The following is a 27,800-nucleotide window of genomic DNA, read 5'->3' on the forward strand; positions in this document are numbered from 1 at the left end:
TGCCGAAGTGCGAACCAATGACAGGGACACAGTGGGATGTGACACCAGTGATGAATCAGAGCATGGGAGTAGTCCCTCCACAAAATGCGGGTGTCAGGGCAGCACCAGATGCAATATCGCAGCCAATTAATGTTGGTCCAGCAGTACCATTATTTGTGCAGAAGAAGCCGATTGCAGGAGAACAGGGTGAAATGTCACAAAGCCTCGTGAGGAGAGGGGTGAGAGACCATGTGCAGGTAATATCATCTATGGGGCAGACCTTTCGTGGATCTAGGCCATTAATGGACCTTAGTCCCCTTGTTGCGTTTCCAGATGCCGTAAATGGCCCGAGTGTAAGTCAGAGCTTAAAGCTTTTGACACCGCAAACTCCAGGTGCAGTGGTACAACAGGTGCCACTACCGAATGCAAGTAATGTTTCATTACAGTGATTGACAGCACAGCAGTTAAATGAGTGGTTAAATAATCTGAATAACCCACGAAAAACATCCCAGGATGAAGAGAAGATTGATCGCGTAAGGCTGGCTACAGAAATAACTGAATTAGTTGAGGGGTCAATTGGAGTGAACAGGTTAGAATCCTATACTGAAGAAGAGCTGAGGTACTTGTGTCCGAGAATTACAAAAGAAGTGGACAAGATACATCAGAAATTGGCAGATTTGGCAGGTAAACATGACAGATAAATTGAGAAAACAAAGCACTTGAAAAGAAGTTACAGGTTAGATTTTGAGCAAAAGATTTTGAACATATGAGATCAGCTGGGATGAAAGCGCATCTCAAAGAATTATTGCAGAGTGCTCAGATCTGGGGAGCATTAGAAAAATTGGAAGGCAGATGGGCAAAGAAGAAGGATAAACGGAAACGAGATTCACAAGAAGGGTCTGAAAGTGTTCAGAAAGGAAAAGATCCAGTAAAAATATTACCAATGAGGGAAATTCCAGGAGGGCAGGTTGTTCATGTTCCGTGGCACAGAAGTGATATTCTGTCATTTACAAATGATTATCCAAAGTTGAGGGAGAAACCAGTTGAGTGGTACCAGCAGACAGATTTGTGAAGCGTTCGAAATGTCTGTGGGAAGACCTGGATACTCGGTTGGAGATAGTGGTTCCAGCCGATTTGTGGGTTGAGTGCAATAGAGCAGTGGATTGGCCAATGAATGAACCAGAAAGAGATAGAGTTACAGGTGCACCATCACCCGAAGTGATGAAACATTATTATGAAGTGATTGAGTTCCTGAAGACAAGAATCTCACCTTAAAATATTGACTGGCAGAGAATTGACAGAACAGTGCAAGAGGTAAGAGTCGATACATGCGTACTATAAGAGGTTGTTGAAGGCGTTCAAGGAGTACAGTGGCAAGGAAGCGATTGAACCGAAAGACATACTACACTTTGTGTTCAGGTTTGTGGAAGGATTGAGACCTGAAGTAGGTCAGATGATAAAGAGTTGTTTGATTTGTTGGCAAGCGAAGCTGATTGATGAGGTGTTACAGTATGCAAAATACTGTAGTGACGAGATTGAGTTGAAGCAGAAAAAGCTGAAGGAGAAAGTGATGGTGATGCAGATTAAGGCAGCTCAAACAGGAGTGCAGGGAGCTTTTGTTCAGCAGATATTGCAGATATCGCAGCAGCAGGGAACTGTTATGTTTCAACCCCAGGTGAGAGGTAGAGGTAGAGGTCGTGGAGCTAAAATGAATCGTGGTCCAGATTTGAATACAGTAGTGCTTCAAAATGATGTGCAAGGGATGAAAAAGATGTTACTGTGTAATCTTTGAGGAAACGTGGGACACTGGAAACTGAAGTGTCCGATGATGGTGCAGAATGGTGTTGTTCAGCAAACTGGTGATGTCAATACGTTTCAAACTGTCAAAGTTCCAAGAATGAGAGGACTTAATTCAAATTTCCAGAATAATATGAATCAAGTGCACAATTTTCAACCCATGCAGCAGGTGCAAATGCCTTGTGCACAAATGACAGTTGCAACCAATGCAGCAACCGGTTCCTATGGTACCTAGATAGCAAATGCGGATACCTCAAGCCCCGATGAAGCAGCAACAAATGATGCTTACTCAGCAGGTCACAGGTCAGAGACAAGACAGAAGTAGTGGCACAGTGCACCAATTCCCAGTACATAGTGAGAATGAAATAAACGACAAATGGATGTGTGACAGTTCGGATGAGGAGCCATGCATGCTTGCAGCGTCCCTAGAGGTAGATCAGAGAGGACCCTTTGTGAGGTGATGGGTCATGGGGTCTGATTTCTAGTGAACACAGGAGCTACATGTTCTATGGTGAGAAGTTCTGAAGTCCCGAACTTACCTCTTTCAGGCAGAACAGTTCAGGTTGTGGGGGTAGCGAATAGACAGTTGATAAATCCGATCACAGATCCTGTACAGGTTGAAATTGGCAACTTTCAGAGACTGCAAAAGTTTGTAGTCTGTGATTCAAGTCCAGTATCCCTACTGGGAAGGGACTTATTGTCCAAGACCAGATGTTCGATTAATTGTTCAACTGCTGGAATAGAGGTTCAAATGAATAGTGATGACGAGGAAGAACAAACTCCTGAAAATGAAACCACTAATGAAGAGTATCCACTGATTGAGTTTTTCCCGATGTTTACTGTGAAAGGATTACATGCAGACTTGCAGGGAACAGTGCAGGAAAATGTGTGGGACCTGACAGGTAAAGATGTGGGTTTGATCAAGGGAGTGGAGCTGATTAACATCACTCTAAAGCCAAATGTAGTGTTCCCGCAGCTTCCACAGTATAACATGGCACAAGATGTTCTGATGAAAGTGGCACAGATAATTGGAGATTTCCTGAAACAAGGGGTTTTGAAAGAAGTGTTGAGCAGTTCATGTAATTCACCGATAATGGGCTTGAAGAAGCCTTGTGGGAAAGTATGAATAGTGCAAGTCTTGCGAAAAGTGAATGACATGGTAGTCAAGTGTTTCCCTGTGGTGCCAAACCCAGCGGTAATATTGTTTCAGATTCCATGCGATGCAGAATGGTTCACAGTGGTTGATTTGTCACAAGCGTTCTTTTCTGTGCCTCTTCATGAGGATAGTCAGTTTCTTTTTAGTTTCAATTTCCTAGACAGAGTCTACAGCTGGTGCAGGCTTCCTCAAGGTTACACGGAGTCACCTTCTCTGTTCAATCAGATTTTGAAAAATAATCTGGAGTCATTGGAATTGCCATACCAATCGACTTTGGTGCAGTACCTTGATGACTTATTGATTGCATCCAAAACAAGGGACAAGTGTAAGTACGACTCGATTGCCCTGTTGAATCATTTGGGAGAATTCAGACATAAAGTGGCACCTTTAAAATTGCAGTATTGTCAGAAGTCATTGACATACCTGGGACACCAAACTGAAAAGGGGTCAAGGAGAATTTCCAGAGAAAGGATTACAGTGATATTGCAGAGAAGTCCCCCGACTTCACAGGGAGATGTCAGGATGTTTCTGGGAATGGTAGGTTATTGTCGTCAGTGGATTCCAAATTTTGCTGAGATTGCCAAACCATTACAACAGTTGACACATAAGGATGTCACAGATCCCATTACTTTAGATCAGATGAAAGAGAGTTTGTGCAGGGCTCGAGCATTCGGAATACCTGATTGCACAAAGCCATTCACATTGTTTTGTCATGAACGTAATGCTTGTTCTTTGGGGTCTTGACACATGTCCATGGAGGTGCTTATCGCCCAGTAGCATACTTTTCAGCTACCTTGGACCCAGTTGCAGCAGCCTTAACGGGTTGTTTGCGTGCAGTTGCTGCAGTTGGTCAAAGCCTTTCACAGTGTGAGGGAGTAGTTATGGGATACCCTCTGATGGTAATGGTACCTCACTCTGTTGAGATGTTACTGACAAGGACAAAAAGACAGTATTTGACTGGTGCAAGACTAACAAGGTATGAGACGAGCATTCTAGGTGCTCCAAATGTAACATAGAAAAGATGTACAGTGCTGAACCCAGCAACATTAGTTCCAAGTGGTACTGTTGAGACTGAAAAAGAAGAAGACATTGAGCATGATTGTCTTGAGGCAACTGAGTTGTGCACAAAACCCAGACCTAATATCAGAGATACACGTTTAGAAGAAAATTATCAAATTGTCTTTGTTCATGGCTCATGTCTCAGAGATGGTACAGGAACATTGAGAGCAGGATATGCTGTGTGCACAATTTGGCTTCGAGGTGTATATTCTGCAAAAGTAGCAGAATTGGTAGCTCTTACTAGAGTGTGCCATGTATCTGCAAGATTGAGAGTTACCATCTACACAGATAGCCAATATGGATTTGTCCATGATTTTGGTCAGCTGTGGTTGCAAAGAGGTTTCATAACCTCTACTGGTACACCAGTAAGAAATGGTGACGAGATAAAGGAGCTGCTGTATGCAATACAGTTACCTGAAGAAATTGCCGTGGTGAAATGCAGTGCACATCTAAAAACACAGGATTACGTGTCACTGGAAAAATGCAGATCAAGTCGCAAGGTTCTGCGCATTGAACTGTATATCATTCAAAGACAAGTGGGAACTGATGTCAGAAGAAGATCATACATGTACAAGTTTTGCATTGAGAGGGATCGATACTTTAGAAGAGTTGAAAACACTATAAAATAATGTTGACAATGAAGAGAAATGACTTTGGTCCAAACTAAAATGTGTTCAAATGTCTGATGAGATATGGGTTTCTTAGGAAGGTCAGATGGTCCTACCAAATAGTTTGTCGCAAATGGCCAGGTATTACCATGGTCAGGCACACATTGGAAGGGATGCCATGGTGCGTCTGTTTAAAATTGACTGGTTCAATCCTAAATTTAGGCAGGCAGCAGAAGCGGTATGCCATCGCTTTATAATCTGTCAACAGCTAAATGTGGGAAAAGGAACAGTGGTGAATCTGAGCCACATTCGAAGAGCAGGAGGTCCATTCAGCAGAATGCAATTGGATTTCATTGAGATGCCTGCGTGTGGAGGTTTGAAGTATGTGTTGGTGATTGTGTCCATTTTTAGTCTCTGGATTGAACCATACCCCACAAGAAGGAATGACAGTCTCACAGTACCAACGTTGTTGCTTAGGTAGTTAATACCACGCTTCAGGTTTCCGATCTCTTTAGAATCAGATAGGGGAACTCATTTAAAAAACAAAGTGATTAAACTCTTGTGTGCAGCACTAAACAATGAACAGAAGTTGCATTGTAGCTATCGGTCTGAAGCATCAGGACTAGTGGAGCAGATGAATGGTACCTTGAAATCGAGAATTGCTAAGATGTGTGCAGCCACGAATTTGAAATGGCCAGATGCATTGCCTTTGGTGTTGATGTCAATGAGAAATACACCTGAGAGGAAGACCGGGCTGTCGCCCCACGAGATCCTCATGGGCAGAGCAATGAGATTACCAGCAGTTCCGGCCAATGCACTTGTCAATATTACAGATGATATTGTGTTGGACTACTGCAATGGTCTGGCTGATGTGGTTCGCCATTTCTCTCAGCAGGTGTAAGCCAGTACCCTGCCACCCATCCACAATCCAGGGTACAATCTGAGAGTCGGCGACTGGGTCATTGTCCAAAAACATGTTCGCAAGATGTGTTTAGAGCCACGCTGGAGAGGGCCTTACCAGGTGGTCCTAACGACTATGACAGCTGTGAAGAGGCAGGACTCCCGAACTGGATTCACACGAGTCATACAAAGGAAGTGGCATGTCCACTGGATCATGAAGAAGCATTGTTGAGAGCACCAACAACAGTGAAACAGGTTGCCACACCTGAACCAGAAAAAGAACCAAGAGAGCCTGAAATTGAACAAGAGCTTGTGGAAGATGGTTCTGTTACCCCTTTAAGAGATGAAAGTGAAGAATTACAGGAGGGAGTGGAAGAAACAATCTCCACGGATACAGCAGGAGAATCTAGCTCAGCAGGGGTTCTCCCAGAGGCAGACTATGCTGAAAAGCAGACAGAACAAGTGCAAGACCAAGTAAGGGAGGGAGTTGAGGCAGATCAAAGTTAAAGTGATCCGACTCCTCCTGAGCCTGTTGCAGGTCCATCAAGAGAAAACACCATAGAGAAGGAAAAGAGTCCAATTCTGAAAAGAATATTAACAGAAGGATTGAGAAAAGGAGATAATTGGCCTGAATCGCAAGTAGAGAAAAGGAAAGGAAGTGATCATAAATGAAACAATAGAGGAAGAAGTAGATACTACGAGAAAGGAAGAATTGAGTAAAGGAGGACTAAGTGGTGATCGAAAGTTGAAAAGAAAGAGAATAGCAAATCAGCGATACGCAGGTCCTGAATGGGCGTACGCAACTACTAATGAATGGAAATACGAGTTTATGTCCTTTTGCTTTGATAGAGAGGTTCTGAGTCAGTATTTTGATGTAACCTGACAAGGGAACAAGGAGCTGAATTGTTGAACCAATCTGAAAAACCTTAGAGACTGTTGAAAATAACCCGAAGAAGACATTGATAACCTGCTTTGACATAAACCCGGATGTGACAAGCTGCTAATCGATTTTGACAAAGGAAAAGGGTTCCTGAAAGTGAGACTGAACTGTAAGAGAATAATTATTTTCCTGATTTTTGATTTTACTGCACTTCATAAGAAATTACTTCTGCTCTCTGATTCTTTACAGATTATGGCTGAGTTGATTAACCAAGTTAGGAATTCTAGGCGCTGTAAATATATGAGCGTTGGATTGGTGATCATGTGAGGGATTTTGTTTATAGTAGTGATTGTGGGAATGTCTGTTCTTGATGTGAAAGGAGCCAAGCGTACTTCCGCTCTTGAAACTAGTACACTAACGGCTTTAGAGAGGTTTAAGTTAGATGAAAAATATTTTCATGACTATACTAATGCTCAAGGAGAGCTTTCTTCTAATGTCTTCTATCGCCTGTTGAGTGAATATGTTGAGACGATGGATGCAAGGGATTGTCTTGTGTGTGCGCAAATTCCTTCATCAGTAGAGGAAGGAGTTACGTACCACAGTCTTCCATTAACCTACGGAATAAGCTGTAGTCTGCTACTAACAAGGTTCTATAATCAAGAGTATATACAGTATTTTTATTCTAACTACGACTTGGTGTTTTCGTTTGTTCCTATTATTAGGTATTTGAGTAGAGTAGCTAAAGATCATGATATAGTATTAGTTAGAGGATTCTTTGAGCCTACACTAACATTTGGAACTGCTTACGCACATAGATATAACCTCACAAGCTTGCTTACACCTTTAGAGAAGAGCTTTATAGAGCATACTGATGACCGGAGAAAGGCATTAAAGGAGAAATTAGAAAAAGGTTTAGAGAAAAGAAATTACAAGAATGATTATGCTTCTACTGCAATTAAGACTCAAGGGAAATTAGCTTTAGATGCATTACATGTAGGGAAGCTTTGTATATATAGGCCAAAAACACACACTGATACTTTATTTGTGGGTACGAGTGAATGTAGGCATGTGTTTTGGTTTCAGAGTAAATGGACCTTTATGCTGAATGGTCAGGACCCTGCGATTCCTGGTATCTGTTATGTTTGTGGACTTAATGCATATTACCGTCTTCCAAGAGGATGGTATGGTACATATTATTTGGGAATAGTTCTTCCAAAGATTTACCAGATAGATGACTTAAAGAAGTTTCCGAAATTGACTGAATTACATCATAAGCGACAGAGGAGTGAATCCTCTTCTGCAGTTGTGGGAGATATTTTTGGTGTGGTGATTCCTTCACTGGGAGTCATCCTGAATTCGATCAAGATATGAAAGTTGTCTGCTATTGTGGATAACATGCTGACAAATTTTACATGGGCAATACCCCTGATAGATACTGAATTGGCTGCGGCTAGAGCTATGACTCTTCAAAATTGTCTTGCTTTAGACCTCCTTCTAGCGAAGGATGGCGGAGTCTGTAAAATGATTAACTCTAGGCATTGTTGTTCTCACATACCTAACAATAGTAAGGAGATAAGAGACTTACTTACTAACCTGACTAACTCAAGTAAGGATTTAAAGGAATTGAAAGAACCAGGTGTTTGGGAAAAGGTTGGAAAGGGATTTGCGTCAGTGGGAAATTGGCTTAGTAACATTTGGAATGGGGTATTATTAAAAATTAGACAGGGAATATTAATTGTGATTGCTTGCATATTAGGATTATGGAGTTCAAATAAATTGTGTCAAAAGATTAAATTGAAAAGGTCTAAAAATAATCAGAGGAGGAAAGAATGAAACGGGGAAAGAATATAAAGAGAAGATTTGAGAAGGAGACAAAATACTGAAGAAATTGGCCTCATGCAGAAGCTGAATTATTTAACGCAATGTAGAGAAGCTAATGTGCTGAACTGACCATGAACTGCTCGTTGTTTAATAAATCTGCTTAGTTAAAATTCTCTGCAATGAACCAATTAACAGGCGATGACGGAATTAAAGTTTGTATCCAACCCGGTGCAAAGCACACAGGGTGTACTTTCGCAGGACTCGAACAATGGAGACACTGACTGGAGAAGAAGATGCAATATTTTCGATATCTGACGAGCCGGATGATGAGGCTATCGTACAGTGAACCAATCGACACTCTGAGAACTGTGTAATATTATAATTCATAGATTTGAAAAACTAAGATTGGATAGAGTCATAACTGGTGATTAGCTGACCAGTTAGGAATTGGGGGATAGTGTGGGCGACTTTGATATAATGCTGTGACAGAGGGAAAAGTCTTCAGACCTTATTCCGAAATTGATGTGATATTGGGGCAGAAGAGATTCGAGATTGTCATTGGGCTCAAATTCTTGAGAGCCTGATGAGATGCTGATCAATTGATGACCTGAAGACCAAGACTGCGTTTGTTGCTGATCCATACCGAAGATAGGTAGCTATGACAATGTGACTGAATTACATTGTGCCTTTTCTTTCTAGGTACCAACTGCGCTGTCTAAATAGTTTTCACCTAAGCTGGATGTTTTCTCCAAATTCATGTTCTAAACTGTTTTTCGCATGAAGTCCCACATGCTAATGCTAATCAGGGCTAGGTAGGGTTCCTATTCTGAGACGTTGACAAACGGTGACAAATGATTGATGGACTGATTTGCTGAACTACTCATGTTGGCATATTCATCATTATTGGCTTACGTTGAAGCATTAGAACGCATGTTTTCTCAAGTTCTGATTAGATTATGTTATTGAGTTGATTTGAATAAAGTTTGAATTAACACCATGAATTAGTATTGTAACTAATAGGGAAATAAAATTACTAAAACGTATATTGAGTTGTGATTATTCATGAATGTTGATATTATTGTCTATTGATTAATGTCCTGTTTGATTATTGTAAAGAATATTGATTGTTCATGGCATTGGTTATTACATGACTAGGATACTCCATGTGAATCAAAAGGTTCATCGACCTATATGCGCCCCCTTGTAAGCTGACTTATTAATGACCAGGTGCGCTAGCAGTACTAAGTTGAGGTGAGCACAATGATACAATCTAATACAATTTTAACCTGACCAATTCTGAAAACTGGGAAGTCCTTTCCCAATTTTCTTTTTTTTTTTTCAAGAGTGTTTTATTGGGATTTTACACAGTAAGAAAATAACAGAAATGAAAAGAAATAATACTTTGTATGGTACCATCAAATCAAGGTGAACATTTTGTTTAGGGTATAGCATGAGGAGTCCACATTTACGAAAGTAGAGGGCATATAAGTGTATTTGTTTGCAGTAGTGAAGTGAGGTTAATCAGTGTATGTATTGTGACAGAGCTGTTTTGATGTTCTGTTGAATGATTAAGGTACCTTAGTTGTAGGTGAATGAGTTTGAGTAAAAGAGCGGAGACGAGAGAAAAGAAGAAGGCGGCGATGGGGTGAAAGGTAGGGAGTACATGGGGAAGGGGTGGTTAGGGAGTAGAGGAGGTGGGAGAATGAGTTAGTGAATGCATGAATGATCGGATGATCGGATGATCGTGGTTACATAGACAAGTGAGGCATATAGTTGTCTAATTTGTACCAGAGGTTACTATTCTTAATTGGTGTTGTCATCGGGTATAAGTTTAGTGAGTTACAGGCAGTTCTGGTGAATTGGTCTCATTCCCACCATGTGTTGGGGGATAGTTTGGATGAGTCTTTCCATTCATTCAGGATAACTTTTAAGCCAGTTGTGACTAGAATGTCCCATAGGAGATGGTCCTCTTTGTTTAATGTCTGTTTAATGTCAGTGGGCAGGATGCCCAGTGTAAATAGAGGCTAAAGTAGAAGTCATTTTTTTAAGAAGAATTTGAGATATTGTATTACTGATGTCCTGCCAGATCTTTTTGCTGGAGGTGCACTCCATTAGCATATGTTTTAAGTCTCCTGTTTCCTTCCCACAGCTCCAGCATCTGGCAGAGGATCCAAGGCTAGTTTATAAAGTTTGGCTGGAGTCTAGTGGGCCATATTAGCAATCCAGTATCTGTTTTGTGCTAGTGATGGACTTATTATGTTGGAAGTGAGGTTACTACAGGTAGATGGCCAGTCCGATGAGACCTTTGTAGTGTTGTTGGAGTCTTATAGTAGAGCTTACCACTTTTCTTGTGTTGGTTTATTTAATGAGGTTTTTGTGGTAGTTAAGAGGGAACACAGTTTGAAAGCTAGGTGACCGCCTTTGGTACATTTTTCTAGTGTGTTGGGTATGTCGGGTTGGAGGTTTATGTTTGGCTGTTAAGTGAAGGAAATAGTAAAAGTCTAAGTTGTTTAAGTCATATATGTCTTTACTTTGAGAGAATAGTGTGGGTTCTCAGGGGGTGCTGATATCTCTCACCAGGAGACTATCTTTTCCTGCCCATTTCCCGATATACAGCATTCTCCCCTCTAGTTTTAAGTTTTCATTGTTCCATAGCGAGGCTACACATGAGTCTTTAATTTTGTTGGGAAGTTTCTTGTAAGTTTTTCAGGCGAGCCTGTGCTGTGCTACATTTTTTGACGGTTAGAAATGAGTGAGGGATAAGGGATTTAGCAAGGGTGATTTAATTAGCAAGCCATGGCGGCGAGGGGTTGGTGAGAGTTAGGTGCCAGTGGCTCCACTGTTTCGCTAGGAAGGCATGTTGGTATCTCCGGTAGTCCGGTAAGTTTAGGCTGACAAGTTCTTTAGGAAGTCTCAGTTCCTCTAGGGCAATTATGGGCTTTTTAGACTTCCAGAAGAATTTGGCAAGTAACACGTCTATTTTAGGAAAGAAGGTGTCTGAGAGGTAAATAGGGGACATGTTGATTAAAAAGTTAATGAGGGGGGATAAACATAATTTTGATAGTCTATTCTACCCCACTAAGTAATGAACCTGGTTGACCATTTGTCTAATCTAACTTTGATGTTATCTAACGTTTTTGTCTTGTTGAGATCAATGGTGTCTTCAAGGTTATGGGTGATCCATATACCCAGGTATCTTATCTTATCTGGGGCCAATTTGAGTCCATAGGGGCTGTTGTGTGAACTGATGCTGTACACATTGAGAGGAAGAACCTCTGTCTTGTACTTGTTGAGGCAGTAGCCTGATGTCTTAGAGTATCATTGATGTGGATATGATGTGCGGCAAGGTTGAGTCAGCTTGGATGGTAAAAAGGAGAGTGTCATTCGCGTAGGTAGCTAATTTTTATGGTCCTGATGAGAACGGGAAACCGTTGTTGATTGGGTTTTATCTGATCAATGTAAGTAGGGTTTCTAGAGTTAGTAGAAATAGTAGGGGGAAAGAGGGCATCCTTGTCTGGTTGCTTGTTGGAGGTAAAAGGGATTAGACAACTTCCATTGATGATTATTGTAGCTTTCGGTTCTTTGTATAGAGCAAATATCATTTTTGAGAGAACAGGGCCAAAGTTTAAGGAGATGAGTGAGGTTCGGAGGAAGGTATATTTTCTTAGTGGTAGTGGTGCCTAGTGAGTTAGTTGCCGTTTAGTGGGAGTGGATAATAATGTGTATTCTTTTGCTCATATTAATGTACTGACATGGTATAGTAATCGTAGTATATAGAGAAAGTGTAATATTTGTAGTGAGTGAGGTGGCTATTTGTGGGGTGGATGAAAGTTGGCGCATGTGTAATTATTTCTGCTGAGTTAAATTTTTATGTCAACCCAGGTTACGGTATTGCAGGTAGCATGGGCAAACGTTAGTGATTTTTGTATTGTCCATTCTGTGGGTCAAAATGCAGTTTCAATAGCAATTGGATAACAGTTAAGTACCCATTGGATGGCACTAGATTTGTATGATATTATTATCAATGTAAGGCTGGTATCAATATTAATTAATGCCAATATGAGATTTGATAAATGTAAATTATGTTGAAAGTGAGAAGATGAAACGTTTCAATAAATCCGTCATTGGGTTGAAGGTCAATGAACAAGAGAAATCTTACCATTGGTTAGGGTTAACATATGGTTGTTAGGTTTATTGGTAGGTTATTAGTAGGTGCTAGTTAGTTAATTTAGTTAAGGTTTTGTAGGTTGCTGACCACTTTATTCTGTCTTGGTTTGAAGAGTGGAAGCAACTCAAACAAATATTTCGGCCTGCTTAGTTATTATGGAAGAATGAGCATCCAACCCCATTTGTCGATCCCATGGCTCGATCAGAGTTCTGCAGTGTTATTGAAAGAAAGATAATTGGGTTTTCTTTAGGCCGTTTGTGAGCAGCCTGATTACTGTATGTTATTAAATGAGTGGAAAGTTAATGAAAGTAGGAAGGATTTGTGTTAAGTGTTAGCCATTCTTTCCAAGTTTTTAAGAAGTCATTTTCAGGTCTTGGATTTCCGCAATGTAGGAGTCCAGTTCCTTAGGGTCTTCAAAATGATGGTTTTGCCGTTGTAAGTATTTGTGCAGGACTAATAAATGAAAATTGTATTGAGACATCTTTCAGAGTTTCCCTTTAGGAAAGGAGTACCTTTCGTTTCTTGACTGATTCTTTGGAGTAATCTTGAGCGATCCCAATAGAGGCACCTTGCCACTTAATTATCTGTATTTTTTCATGTGTGAGGATGGCTTCAGTATATGAATGGCGCAGGTGTCTGCAAATGAGGGCTCTTGGAGCTTTGCTGTTTGTGGGCTTTTGTGTGGGCACTCTGTGTGCTCAGGTTATTTCAAAGTCCTTGTCTAAGTTTATATTGACTACTTGGGGGATCCATTTTTCAATGAAGGTTGTACAGGAATGAGTGTAGTTTTCGCTACCTTCAGGAAGTGCAAAAATGCGCTGGTTGCCCGTTCCATTTCTGTCTTCGAACTCTGTGATGTTCCTTCCCAGTCTCGCAGTGGTGGTTGATAAAGTTTTAGAAGAGTTGTGTTTGTGGTCTTCCAGGAGGTTTATCTGTGATTCTGTTTCAGAGACTCTTCCACCCAGTTGTATCATTTATTGTTTCAAAGATGCAAGGTCGCTCTGTATAGTTTCTGTGGTGGATTCTGTCGATTTGAGCACGTATGTGTAGCATGTCGAGTTTCTGCATAATTAGGTCTGGAATTGCAGAGTTATCAGATTTAGATTTTATAGGGGAGTCTGGGGCCAGGAGGTCCTGCTTGTGTCTCTTTTTTGCTAGTTTAGTGTCTTTCAGACCTCCCCTCGCTTCCTTGGGTCCGTGCAGGTTGGAGTCTGCCATTTTGAGAGCCAACCTTGCTGTATACTTCAGGTTGGGTGCACCTACTGGGGTTTCAGTAGTCCTTGAGATGTTTGACGGAGGTGCTGAATGTTGGAAGTGTGGGTGAGGTGCAAAAGTCAGTATGCTTCCTGGGTTAGTAACTCTTAAATAATTGCATATGGTGCCGCAATGCAAATTGTTGAATAGCAAGGTATATCACTGTGGAGTGTAAGGGATTATTCTCAGCCCCCTCCTGCCTGCAGTTTGAGTTGCTGTTGAGGTGGAGAAATTCAGGATCCAACAGTGTGTAGTTTAGAATTAAGATAGTTCTGTAGCTTGCTTTAGAGAGCGTTGTATTAAGTGGAGATGGCCATCTTAGTTTCAGGCACAGGATGGGAGGGCCTGTGCCGTATTTGCTCAGGTCGGTAGGTTAGTTTTATATATTATAGGTTCCCACCCTTATAGAGCATTGTAGAGTAGTGCCAATAAGTGCTCACCTCTAGGGGTAGGTTGTTCATCAAGATGCTGGGGTAGTCGAGTAGAGATTCAACTACGTGGAGTCCTGGTGTTGGCCATTTTAGGGCCAGGCATTGTGAAGCAGCTTCTGGAGCACTTTAGAATGTAAGGGATTATTCTCAGTCCTCTCCTGTCTGCAACTTGGGTTGCTGTTGAGGTGGAGAAATTCAGGATCCCAATGTGTGAACTTTAGACGTAAGAAAGGTCTCGAGCATGCTTTAGACTGAGCTGTATTAAATGGAGGTGGCGATCCTAGGGTCAGGCATAGGATGGGCGGGCCCGTGCCATATTTTCTCTGGTTGGTAGGTTAGTTTTATATATTATAGGTTCCTACCCTTATAGAGCGTAGTATAGTAGTGCCACTAAGTGCTCACCTCTAGGATTAGGATGTTCTTAGTGACTCTGGGGTGGTGGAGTAGAGATTCATCCATGTGAAGTCCTGGTGTTGGCCAGGGCCAGGCTTTGTGAGGTAGCTTCTGAAGCACTTGGTTATAAGAATTATTTCCCTCTAAGTTCTTTCACCAAAAGTGGGTCGCTAAAAGCACCACAACTTTCTATATACTGAGCACAGGTTAAAGTGTCCGTGGAGGCGGTGTATCAGCAGAGCAGGCTGTTTTTTACCCTCAGCACGGCAGAGCTCTCCTAATAGGTGTTCATTTTCCTCAGGCACTAGCCACAGCCCGACCCCCCCATTCCTAAAATTTTTAATGACATGCATATTTCTTCTAACCGTAGCATGTTTTTGTTCCCTTCCTTTAGTGATCTTATGATTTAACCCACATATATCTTTTTTGCAAGCATGATTTACAGTCAATATACAAACCACTGCATTACTATTTCAAAAATCAAAAGATGTGCGTTTTTATCTTTTATGTATAGTTGTGGCTTTATCCAGTGTTTTTTCATAAACAGGGCCCCCTGTGTCGTAGCATTTCTTTTGAGATTTCAGTTGATTCCTTGTTATTTTACTCTTATTTAGTAGATATTTATTGATCTGTATTTTGTGTTTAGTGAGGAAAGAAAGAACTGTTTCATTGATAAGTTTGTTTATCCGAGAAATATACTCTTACAACTAGATGCTTGTCTGGTTCTATCACCACAAACTACCAGGAGACAAACAATGCGTTAACACACTTGTATTATGCAGAAATACAACACACCACCTCATGGGGCACACTGCTAATTTGCTAAACACAATGAAAAACATCAAGTAAAAATTGACACTAACCTACTACCTTAAAAGGTTGATGTCAGATCTTGTGTTGGTATTTTTTGTGCTGATGTAATGTCTGGGAATGGAGCACTGAATAGCGGGCAGAAGCCCAGAAAAAAAAAAAAAATGAATGTTTACAAGAAGGCAGGTAGGAAAGTTCCTATATTCTTTTGGGAGGGGGAGTAATGACCTGTATGCTTTACTAACTTTCAGCCAACCTTAACTACATTTTTCCAAAGGAGTGAATGGACAAACAAACATGCATACACACACTTGCACACGTACCCACATGTTTGCAAAAAACGTAACTATGATTAAGTTGCAGTTTCCTTTGTAAATTCATTTTTGATTTGCAAATAATTTTGTCCCAGTTTAAAAAATCTGCACAATGTTTAAAGGTTGCCTGACATTTCCAGCTTAGGTTCTTAATTTCATATTTAGTTCTAATTAGTCAAAGGCATGGGAGTTAATCAAAGCAGAGTAATAGTACATTTTCCATTTATCTACGTATAGCAACATTTGCATTCCATTATAACGCAAACTGATTAAATCAAAACTAGGGATAATAAGAGAAATAATTCCGAACAGCCCCTTAGTTGTTGAATGTAAATCCGCATAGTAGTTTCTAAAATATTTACATTTAAAAAGGTGGGCTAATTTTATGCATGACGGTTTATTCTTAGATCATTTTCTGATCTATAATTGAGTGTTAAAATATAGAATATTCACACCTGCTTGGTTAATCAAACATTTTTCACCTCAGTCATTTCAATATCATCTGAGCAATTTTATTGACTAGCCATAGCTGAGAGATTTTGTGCAGCCGCTGGTCCAGTGTCAAGGTGAAGAAATTGTATGATATAATGATGAGTGAGGGCATCCCTTGATCCCAGAGAACATGAGCAAGCACTATAGAGAGACTGATACTGTCCTCAAAAGCACCAAAATAACCTCAGTTTCCATGTTTATCTGTGGATTGTCATGCGTTACTTGCAGTTACGGCTGCTGCCACTTTACATAATAGCAGCCCATCTTGCCACAGTTGAAAATATAATGTTCAAAGGAGGTGTATTGGGGCTGGTAAAGGAGGCTCTGATTTCCAGGTGAAAGAGATAGAATCACAGCAGGAGAAAGGTATTCTGGCCATGGAAACCAAATCTGTGAGTCCTCGGGAGCTGACTGAGCCCAGAGAATCCAAATATGGCATTTACCCACACCCTTCATCTCAAATCAGTGAGATCTCTTTTAAGATCCGCATATTCATAAAACAAGACAAAACCAAGACTGTTCCAGCGAAACTGGCTGGCTGCAGGCAAAACTTTGACTCAACTGATCAGTGCACCCTGATTTCTCAAAGCAAAGGTATTGAACACGAACAATTTTGGCACCAAATGCTATGCATTGTTTTCCTTTAGTTCAGTTCAAAAAACTGAAAAAAGTGACTGACAAGCATAGCTTGGCTTATCTCACAGATTGTGTTAGTTAGATTTTGGACCATCACATCATTTTCTGCCAACATACTTTCATTTCTGATGAATACAATACCATAACTTCTCTTTCCTAGGTTTCTTCAGTGAATGTTATTTTTGCAAACCGTTCTCGGACTACACACAATAATTTTAAGATGGTAAGGAAGCACTACTACCTTGGAATGAGCATCCGTCATCCAAAGATGGTCATGCAAGTGCATAGCAACGTTCCGGGACTGCATGCAGCCATCTGTGAACCACACTACACATATTTTCTTTTTTAACACATCCTTTCTGGGTCTGTACCCCTTACATTGCTCATCGTGTTTTTTCTTTGAAGTTCGCAGATGCTCGCCTTGTGAAATGGCAGTAGCAACATTTTTCATGTTGTGACAGTTAGTTTATAAGGAAAGACAGAGGCCTGCTAGAAGTCACTGAACCCAAACATGATCAAAATTGGCTCATGCTGCAGATTTGTTTAACATTAGCTTACAGGTTGTGACCCACAAGTCTGAAAATGGTTTCCAGGCCAAATGGTCCAAATGCACCTAACTTGAAGCCCTACTGACCCCTTTTTCTAATGCAATTATTTAGAACACTACTGAAGGAGAAAACAGCTCTAGGGTGTGATTCTTTTGAGCATTTTTTTTTTTTTACTGCAGTGGGGAAGAAAAATACTATAGGTGAAATGTCACTTTCAGGTGACCCCAAATAACGTGAGCACCCTTTGACCAATCTGCACGAGATTTGAAATGAAGAACCTCAGCTGGACAGACAAAGGACCTGTGAAAATGTGTACATGTTATTTACAACATCAAAGACTACTAACAAAAACAAAGTTCATTTCATTTGTGCATTATGATAACCAAAACTGTTATTGCTGATTCTATTTAAAAAGAATAAATATATGTTACAGAAATATAGTGATATATGGATGTGTGTATGTGATTTACAATGTTTATAATTATTTGTAGCTTTGAAAGGTAATTCCTGAACGAAGACTGATATATTTTCATGCCAACAACAATTGAGTTCCAATCTTTATAATGTAATTTGCACATCATAGTCTACTATCAGTTTGCCACCATATCTTCACAATTTGTCTTGTAAACTTTAAATTGCAATAGATTAACCGGTTTAATGAAACATATTTAAATTAAATGCTTTCCCTGCACAGGGTTGTTCCTGTAGATCAACAGTGTATATTTTTATTGCCTCTAGCTTTTAGAAGGTAGGGAGCAGTATTTGCAAAGATTGTTTACATTTTCAGATCAGTAACTTGGACCCACCAAAATCGTACTCATTTTGCAAATAATTAAATGTATCTTTGTGCCCACAACGCATTTTATATTATGTTTTGTATGGATTAGGCTACTAGCGCAATCATAATGGGCTGATGGTTGAGTGCTACCCCTGCATTCTATGTAGCCTGAAAAGGAATTCCTGTTTCATAAAAATTGAGCATCTCTATGGGAGATGGCAATTTGAGATATGCAACAAAAAGACATAAGTAGGTGGACCTGAGGGTTACCCAGGAGTTGACACTAGAAATGTTTCGTACCATCTGTGTTGCATAGTACGAAAAATTGCTCTAACTGAGACTGCTTGCTTTATATTTACATAGGCATAAAAATAATAAAAGATGTATTTAAATTATGGTGTCATTATTGAACTTGTAAGCACTTTTTTAACATGCATTTAGATGTTTTTACTTAAAAATCTACTTTTGTAATTCTTTTGACTTATTCATTTAATCGCGGACAGCATACAGGGTGTAGATCTTCTCTTTTACTTCACCTACTATATTTAGAAACTTGTGAAAGATAATTAAGTAATTTCATACACATGAGCACTAACAAAAACACGTTCTATTTTCGAGTAATGTCATCAAATTGATTTTGTGTCTGTCTTGTCCACGCTGCCCTCTTTTTAGGGTTTATAAATTTGGATTTATTTTATTTTTTGGCTGGATGAATTAACTTTATACCTACACAGGGATGATTAAAAAAAACTTGATTTTGCTTGTTTTCTTCCTTCCATTGTTGTCTAATGTTAACTTCCTTAAAGTTGGACAGATAGCAAGACTGTTACATACAATCTAAAGCCAAATAATGATAGAGAAAACTATATCAAAGTATACTCAAAATGCTTTTCAAATAAATAAAGAAACCTTATATCAAAGAAGAAACTGTAATCACTCCTTTCCAGACTAGATTAATAAGATTTAATAATATCATTGTTTATAAGTACACATGCTTATATATCCGTGTTTTTATAAATCTTTTTTCTAGATCTTAAAAGCGTAGTTGAGGTAATTTAAAAAGTAAAATTGTGGAGTTTTGATCTTCCAAGTATCCTTAAGATCTAGATGGAAGTTAAACAGATTAAATATACAAATGCAGACAAGTATAGATTTTTGCTCAGCTTTATAAAAATATACTTATAAATCGCTCTGAATGTGCCTTGAGTGTTGACAGCAGCTAATTTTGCTTGTATAGTAATATTCGCAGCTGATCCAACTGTGTTGTCTAGAACCACCTAATCCTTCCTCAAGCAGGTCCCTGATCTTTGACTTTATTTTGAAGAATGTTTCCAAATGATGATTGATGCACATAGCTAAGGCTTGCACATAGATAGGTCTGTTGTTAAGACCAACAATTCTAGTTCTAGTTGGTAACAAGGACAAAAACATGGATGTGCAATTTACTCAAAGGTGGAAGACTTGCAGGATAATCTGCATCATTATTTGTATTCAAGATCAGGTTATGTTATATGACTGGTGCAGGTACACAGGTTTTAGAATTAAGGGTCAAGTGATGCAAAGAGCCCTGGTTGTCATAAATGAAATTCTTTTTTGGGCTCAGGAAAGTGAACCGTTCTGGCTACCTGTCCCACAACAGAAATAAATATGGGATATATGAGCCGTCTCAGGGAACAGAATTTGATCTTTGGATGCCCTGCACAGATTTATGGCACTTTGAGAACGAGCCCCCACTCTCTCACCTTATTTATCACTTCCAGAATTTCCTGGCGATTCTCACTCCGATTCTTTTTAGTGGACAGAACACTTTCTCACTGTCTTGTGGAATGATTGTGGGAGAACTGTGGTTGGTGTTAGTTAAACTGCAGCTGAAAATGATTGAAGGTTGACCAGGTTTACCTGATTTGGGGTTGTACTATCAAGATGCACAGTTGAAATATGTGTCTTGGATAAGTCAGGTGAGCCTGCCCATGAGTTTGTATTCCTGAGCAAAGTGACTTGCCACTGTTGGATTAGATGCCTAAGAAGAGCAAGTGTATCTTAATTCCACATTTAGAATTTACAAAGGTGTGCATAGTTGACTCAAAACAAAGATAGTGCAGTGTGATCCCTTACAGGCATTGTTGACCGTTTTAAAGAAATCACATTTAAAGAAATCATTCAGTCCTGTGATGTTCTAGCTAAACAGTTAATAAATTATGGACACCTGACTCAAGCTACCCGATTGACATTGGATGATGGTACACTGGAACGGACCACACATGGGTGATACAGACTTTGGGCCATATCTGTTAATGCATAGAGGTCCGGTCCTGCCGTTATAATGTGTGGGAGGCTGGTGATCCCATAAGTAATGTGCCCATTTATAGTTACACATGAGATTAGGCTTTATGTGTGGAATGTGATTGGCATTCAGCTACCATAGTGTGAAAGAGCAACTTGTAATCTGATTCATGATTTTGTAATATTAGTTAAGTAGTATCAATGAGTCTGTTAATGCAAATTACTCAGTAGAACTTACTATTTTAATTGTTTCCTTTTTGTATTTTGTCAATTAATGTGGAAAACTTATTAAAATCTGTTGTAAAAAGGGTATGAGATCTCGCTCTAATCTTGAGATAATGCTGTTGCCCTCTGTGTGTCTATCATAGATATTATTAAGCTACAGTTGGTTGATGCTGGCTTGGTAGAATGCTTACTGGATATTGTCCACCAAACTGTGAACAGCGACAAAGAAGAAGATATTGCAGAGCTCAAAACAGCCTCTGATCTGATGGTCTTGCTACTTCTCGGTGGTAAGTGGAAACTAAGAAGGGCAACAATTATTAAATAACAGTCTGTTGATGTTTTAAGTTGTTTTATCTGTTTAATGCCCTTTTCACTTTAAAGTTATTTAATTTACATTTGTATCAGTTACTGTATTTATAATCACGATTTCCGAAGCTAGTAACTCGTTTTTAGGAGCATCTACAGTATTGTGATGCAAGTTTTCCAATAACTTTGCTTACTGGTTTCACCTTTGCCTCATTTTGTGGAGCAGGGACTGTCGTTACATTTAGTTACACTGCTCATTGTCAAATTTTTAAAGCTTCAAATTTTACACCTTCCAAAGAATGTATTGAACTATTTCTTCATTTTAATGTTTGTCTTTTTCCCAAGCTGGTAATTAAGTTGGTTGTAAGGTGTGGTTTCTTATTTTACAGTTGCCACATCTTCTGTGACATATTGATTTATTTTGTTCTTTTATAATGGTATTTTGCCTCCCAGCTCGTAATCTTTTATTTCCATTATATGGAAGAGTGCTGTCTTGGGTGGCGAAACACTGTGGTCAAACAAAGTTTCTATTATCTGATATTGTTATGAGATTTCCTGCTAAGGTCCTGGTCATTGAAGCCATAATAGGGTCTATGGTTTCTCAGATTGATGAAGCTTCCAACATATCCCTCCCAAAGCATTATTAGGGACCTACCAAAACTGTTTGCGTCGTGCTGGTACCTCCCCTTCATTTTTTTTATGTCTTTCACAGTACCAGTTGCTACCAGATTTCCGGATCTCATTAAATGGTCACTGGAAAGACACCAGTCTTCCCAGTGTTAGCTATCCCAGCCAATATTTGGATACATCTGCCTCGCTACAGGTAGAAAGTAATAGGTGATAATTGGTAGTCAGATTATTCACTGTCTGCTTTCATTTACCCCAGTTGTGCCCAGGAACCCTCAAAACTACAGAATTGTTTTTGTGTCCTACATGTTGCGGCAACATTACACCTGTAAGAGGGAAATGCAAAATAGGTAGAAACGTAGTAACTGGTACAAAGCATTTTGTGGACTGATTTTGGGTCCAGAAAGCAGAGGGGGTTGACAGCGGAAAGTGGTACAACAGGGCTTCAGGTTGAAAAAACATTACTCTTGTTCAGCTAAATCTGCTGCCCATCCTCACCTATTCTCTTTTTTTCTACCTACCTTACCAGTGCAGCTCTCTAGATCACATGTAACCAATCAAAAATAGGAGCTTTCAGGATTATTGCAGAAAGGGGCTTTGGCTCTGTCCACCTGTTGGTGGACAGGAGTAGATGTTTTAATTGGGTAGAACTTTTTTACTTCCACATAAAAAATTGCTTCCTCTCCATGTAACCGTGATTGTTTGGTTTGTTTTTGCCAGCTGCCTGAGCTCACACCAGTATGGCAGCTTAAAGAAGTCTCACTCAACACACATGAAGTGACCAGCTTATCAAGCTTGACCTTTTGGGATGCACACTTGTCACTGTAATGCTGTTAAAGTGCCTTAGATAAAATGAGCGGAGGGCAGTCACAAGGAATATGTTTTCCTGTCCTAGCACCCACTCCTTCACTTTCCATCATTAACTTCAGACTTCAGAGTGCAGTTGTGTGTTTGAGAGCAAGATGGGATGTCTAAGGCTACATTAATTCACGTGCATTTTTAGGTGTGCTTGGCAGCGCTGTTGCTAGATCTTATGTTATCAACAAAAAAGAGCTTTGAGAGCACCACTAAAAGAGGAGCTTAGGCTCCTCCCAAATGTTGGTGTTCCTGAGTACAGGATTTGATTGAGCCAAATTTGTGTAGTTTCATTAAAAAGAATGTAATGCGCTTTTTAGCATGTGGCAAGGCTTATACGCAGCAAAACAGAATAAGTTGTATATGGTAGCAGGCTAATGATAATGACAAGACTGAGGAAGACCATGTCCAAGCTTTCAAGTGTTGACAGAGAGGAGGCTTTAGAGCCTCTCAATGGCACATGTTTCTGCTAGGTCCATAGTTTTAAATTCTTACAGGTCTCTCAAGGTGTCAAGTATCAGGCTTCATGCCCTGTTTATCTCTCTGCCTTTTGATACTTTGTAGTCTTACATTCATAACGGAAAAGGGAAAACTTGAAGTAACAAAATAAAAAGAATAAAACCATGTCTGGATGAGATACTTGAGAGCTGTGCAATTGAAAGTTATACAAACTTTAGAGTACTGCATTTAGAGAGCGAGTCTGCCAGCCTCCTTTGTACACTGCTTAGTCGGAGGGCAACTCTCTCTCTAGATGTCAGGTACATTACTATGCCATGCTTTTCCTGTCAGCAAACTATTTGCTAATGCACACAATAGTAAGAGGCGTGTGTTGGATCCCAATGAATACACTTCTTTTCCTCTATTTGACTTGCTAGATTGACTTGATTTGCTATCTCTGTCAAATATACCTACTGATGTATTTTCGCTTGGAATACTTTGTTACCCTGAAATTGGTGTTGTTCAATACCCATTTGTGATATGTGTAAAGCTTACAGCTACTTGAATGCACAACATAATACCTTTACAAAATTTGAAATTAAGATGTAACGGCCTGATTGTCAATAACTAAGACACACTGGCAAGTACGAAAACCCACAAGGTCAGTCTACAGTATTTCCAGGCATTTTGTTTGTTTAGTTTGCATTGAGCAGGCTTCTCATTTGAAGAAATAGCAACTATTAACAGCTGGTGCAGGCATGAGTTGACAGGTAACAGCTTTTTGTGTTTAATCAGCTTTATTAAGAATGTAATTACAACACAAAGGAGCAGCGAACATAACAAATATATATCTTGTATCAATAAAATTATTAACAGTGTAACAGGAACTAAAGCTGTTTACAATAGTATATTTTTCCAAAGGGAAATAAGGAGGACAGAAAAGAGGGAAAGGAGGGTGGGGAGTGTAAACCAACAATTAAAGCTTGTATAGCAGAGTATAGTAATTAATACACTATGAATAGTTAAGTACATGGTTGAAAAAATAAATAAAATATAATTGAGGGAAAGTGGAGAAGGTTATACTTCACGAAGGTTTAACATTTTTAGAGCAGGTAGAAAGAACATGTCGCTCCGCAGCACTATCTAAGAAATTTGTTAATGACAACCAATATAAGTCTTTATTAACATGTGATCTGTACGAAGTGGTAAATGCTACATCTAATCTAATCTATGATAATAGCAAACATTATACCACCGAGCTTTGAATGAAGTAATTGTGGAACACTTCTAATTAATTTCTGAAAGGCTAAAGCCAACATCAGGTCAAATAATCCATATTCATGTGAGTTTAATGTAACCACATCTGACAAGCTTTCTAGAAAATGACATAAGTTAAAAATTAGAGTAAGTTGAGGCCAGACTTTCATCCACAAATGAGCAGTGGAAGGACATAAAAATAGAAGGTGCATCAAATCAGCATGGGGATGAGTACAAAATGCTTTATTATTTGTGTCAGCAAAGGTGGCTATGGATGCAGGTGTATAATATAATCTCCAATATAAAAAGAATATAGATTGAGTAGTGGATGCTGATCTGGATAATTTAAATGTCCTAGACCAAATTTTGTTACAAAAGGAAACGGTCCAAGCACATCCCAAGTCTGTTTCCCAACTTAAGTTCTATCTTGGTTTTAGATTGAGAAGGATCTGGAATGAAAAAATATTAATTAACAAGGGAGGCTTTGGAAGTAAGTGTAAGCATTTTTAAAAGGGAGGTATCTGATGTAGAACTCGTAGGGTTTATTAGGCGAGAGTGGTGAATGTCTAAAATGATTTGAATGAGAATAGAACATGTTTGCCAAAACGAATGAGGACAATTAAATGACTTTTGAAATTGAGGGAAAGAGCAAGGATCAGTACTGTCAAATAAGTCCTGGACCAGCATTGGTATACTTGTAATTGCTATTGTACCCCCTGGTTTGCTTTGGTGTTGCTAGATTTTTGGCGGGTGCAATTAGAACTAGAAAAAAGTTGATTAGCAATTGGAGATTGTTACACCTTACTGTCACTTAACCCTCTTGTGGATGAGATTGAAGAAAAGCTAGGATATAGATGTCTACTCCTCTAGAAAACACATGTTTTTTATTGTATTTATATATAATTTTAGATTTTTCTAAGATTATAGATATAACATGTTTTTGACTTTGCATAGTTTTACAATTACTGTATTAGTTAATAGTTTTGGGTAAAAGTTGTGCTATTGCACGCAACACTTTTTTTCTTTTTTTGTTTTTTTAATATATTTGATTAACATTTTGTTATTATGCATTTGTATGTCTGTTCAAAGTAATCACTTGCGCTAGTTATACTTGAACATATAAACTGGTCCCAATTGTAGCATACATTACTCTTGTTACACTGTGTATTCCTGTGGCGCCCATAGTATTATTTGTGCATTTATCGAGTCCTGACTAGTGCTTTAAGCCCCTTGACCATCTGCGCCGAGCTCACCGTTGATCTTAAAGTATTGGTTTTATGTCATTTTTATACGTAAGAAATTTATGAAGAAAAAGCCCGTTCCTATTTGCAACTTGGAGGAGAGATCATAGGGAGTGAAGATCAGAAATAAGGGGAGGGAAAGGGAGAAGGGAGAAAAGGGAGACTAGGAGGGGGTAGGAAGGGTAGCTAAACTAAACAAAAGGTCAACTTTACAGCATTGTGTGGGTGAGACTTGTGGTTAATGATCTTTAAGGAGCTGTGGCGCAGTGACACAAATGTGAGGGCCATGTCCGGGACGCACCAGTGTGTGAGTGGGGCAGGAGTCTACTCTTTTCACCCCTTCCACCCCCTTGCTCCTGAGGCATTGTGGCTGGTGGCGATTCGTGTGGCTTTTTTACCGTTTCTCCATGCGGTCCGACTGTCCGTACAGGGACCTCAGTGCATCTCCTGGGTAACTTCCTGCTCTGGACCACCCCCTGAGGCATGCCGTCCCCCCGCCACCCCTACATCGGTGTTTGTTGTTCTCTTGGTTAGTTCGTCCCATGTCGTCACCAGTTCTTCCCAGGTCGGGGCGGTAGGAACCTGTCGGATGCCCTTGGCTTCCTCGGTCTTCAGGACCTGTAGTTCGGCCCTGGACCATTTCGTGACATCCCTTTTCCAATCTGCAAGCGAGGGGCAGACCAGGGCCCTCCAGCCTTTTGTGATCAGCCTTTTATAAAGGGCCAGCGTTTGGTATAGAAAACGCCCTCTTACTTTCCCCTTTAACTCAGTCGGCCACAGTCCCAGCAAGCACAGGTCCGGAGTGGGCCGTAGCTCCACTCCGAGTAGCCGAGAGAGGGCAGCCAGTGCCTCCCTCCAACCGATTTGGAGCACCGGGCACCCCCACACCATATGGTCAAAATCCGCTTCGCCCCCCCGGCATCTTGGGCATGTCCTGGGGGTCCCTCCATATATTCGGAATAGTCGGTGTGGTGTGAGGTACGTTCTGTGTAGGTAATTATATTGGATGTATCGTAATCGCATGTTACGTGAGACCACCCGGGGGTATGCTAGTACTTTGTTCCATTCTGATTCAGTCATTTCCCTCCCAATGGTGCCTCCCCATCGCTCCCTCAGGGATTGTAATGGGTCTAATACAACGTGGGCCAGGGCCCGGTAAATTTTAGCTATCAGGTGGGATTCATCCCCCGATGTCAACAGGAGGTGCAGCACCCCATGGACTGCAGGCTCTGCATTTATAGTGCACCAATGGTCTTTCAGGGTGTGAACCAGCCTCCCGAAGAGTAGGAACTGGCCCCGGGGAACACCCACTTCCGTTAGAGCAGAGAATTCCCTCAGTACCCCCCCGTTAAAGAGGCCGCTCACGGTCTCGATCCCTGCTCTTGTCCATGGGCCAAGTCCGAGGCTTCCCGGGCCCAGCCCCCCAGTTCATAGAACCAGCGTCGAAATCGGCAGTGCTGGAGAATAGGGGTGACCCACTCCCACTCTTTTCATGCACCTCTCCCAGCATGCCAATGCAACACTCATCATTATGTTGCTACCTGGTAGGGCTATCTTCCTACCTATCATGCGTGCCACAATCCATGTTGCTTCTATTGTCCCCTGAGGTGTGCACAAGTCCAGTAGTCCTCTGCCCGTCATCCAACCAGACACCCATTGTAGTTGGGATGCCAGGTAATAAGCCTCAAAGTCGGGGGCGCCCAGTCCTCCCAAATGAGTCGGTCTGCAGAGGGTTGTAAGTGCGGTGCGCCTACGACCATCGTCCCAGATTAGTTCTCTTAGCAGCATGTTCAGGTCGCGAAACCATGATGGGGGGATCAGCAACAGTAGGTTTACGAAGTAATAGAGGAGTCGGGGAAGCATAATCATTTTGGACAGTGCCACTCTGGCCATTACTGTAAGCTTCAGAGAACGCCAGAATCCTACCGAGGACCTCAGTGATCGCAGTGCCCTGCCCAGATTACCCTCCCTGAGATCTCCCAGCTCGTGGAATATCTGGATACCCAGATACCTGAAGGTTTGGGGGCCCAGTTCACGTCTGTCGGGCATGTTGCAGGACGCTCGCTACCAGGAGTCAGAGGGAACACATACGTTTTGCCACGGTTTAGGCGAAGTCCGGAAACCTCACCAAAGTTCTCCAAGACCCTAAGGGCCCAGGGGAGGCTGCTGTTGCCGTCCCTGAGGTATATTAGTATGTCGTCAGCATACAGGGAGACAATATGTTCAGTTGGTCCACATACTACCCCCCGTCCCGCTCCCTCCTCCCGCAGTCGGTTCGCGAGGGGCTCAATCGCCAGGGCAAACAGCAGCGGGGAGAGGGGGCATCCCTGTCTGGTCCCACGAAATACCGGGTATGCTCTGGATATAGTTCTACCCGTCTTCACTCTTGCCATTGCACGCAACACTTTATGACCAGAGTAGCATTCAGGGAAAGCCTGTTCATAATGTAAACAACATTTTATAATTCAAATTAGAAATACATTTAGAGATAGGCTACAATTATAGTAACAACAGAAATCGGATGGCATTATAGTGGCAACCGTA

At 40.6% G+C, this 27,800-nt stretch overlaps 1 protein-coding gene across 2 annotated transcripts in view; it reads left to right on the forward strand.

Moving 5' to 3' along the window:
- The window catches only part of RAP1GDS1 (Rap1 GTPase-GDP dissociation stimulator 1), a 625,331-nt gene that overhangs the window by 464,545 nt on the left and 132,986 nt on the right, over positions 1–27,800 (forward strand). For both annotated transcript variants that reach the window (XM_069238277.1, XM_069238286.1), the window contains one exon: positions 20,676–20,819. In XM_069238277.1, coding sequence (XP_069094378.1) covers positions 20,676–20,819 — 144 coding nt within the window. The remainder of the gene's footprint in view (positions 1–20,675; positions 20,820–27,800) is intronic.

The sequence above is a fragment of the Pleurodeles waltl genome, chromosome 1_2 (assembly GCF_031143425.1).
Source record: "Pleurodeles waltl isolate 20211129_DDA chromosome 1_2, aPleWal1.hap1.20221129, whole genome shotgun sequence".
Taxonomy (NCBI): domain Eukaryota; kingdom Metazoa; phylum Chordata; class Amphibia; order Caudata; family Salamandridae; genus Pleurodeles; species Pleurodeles waltl.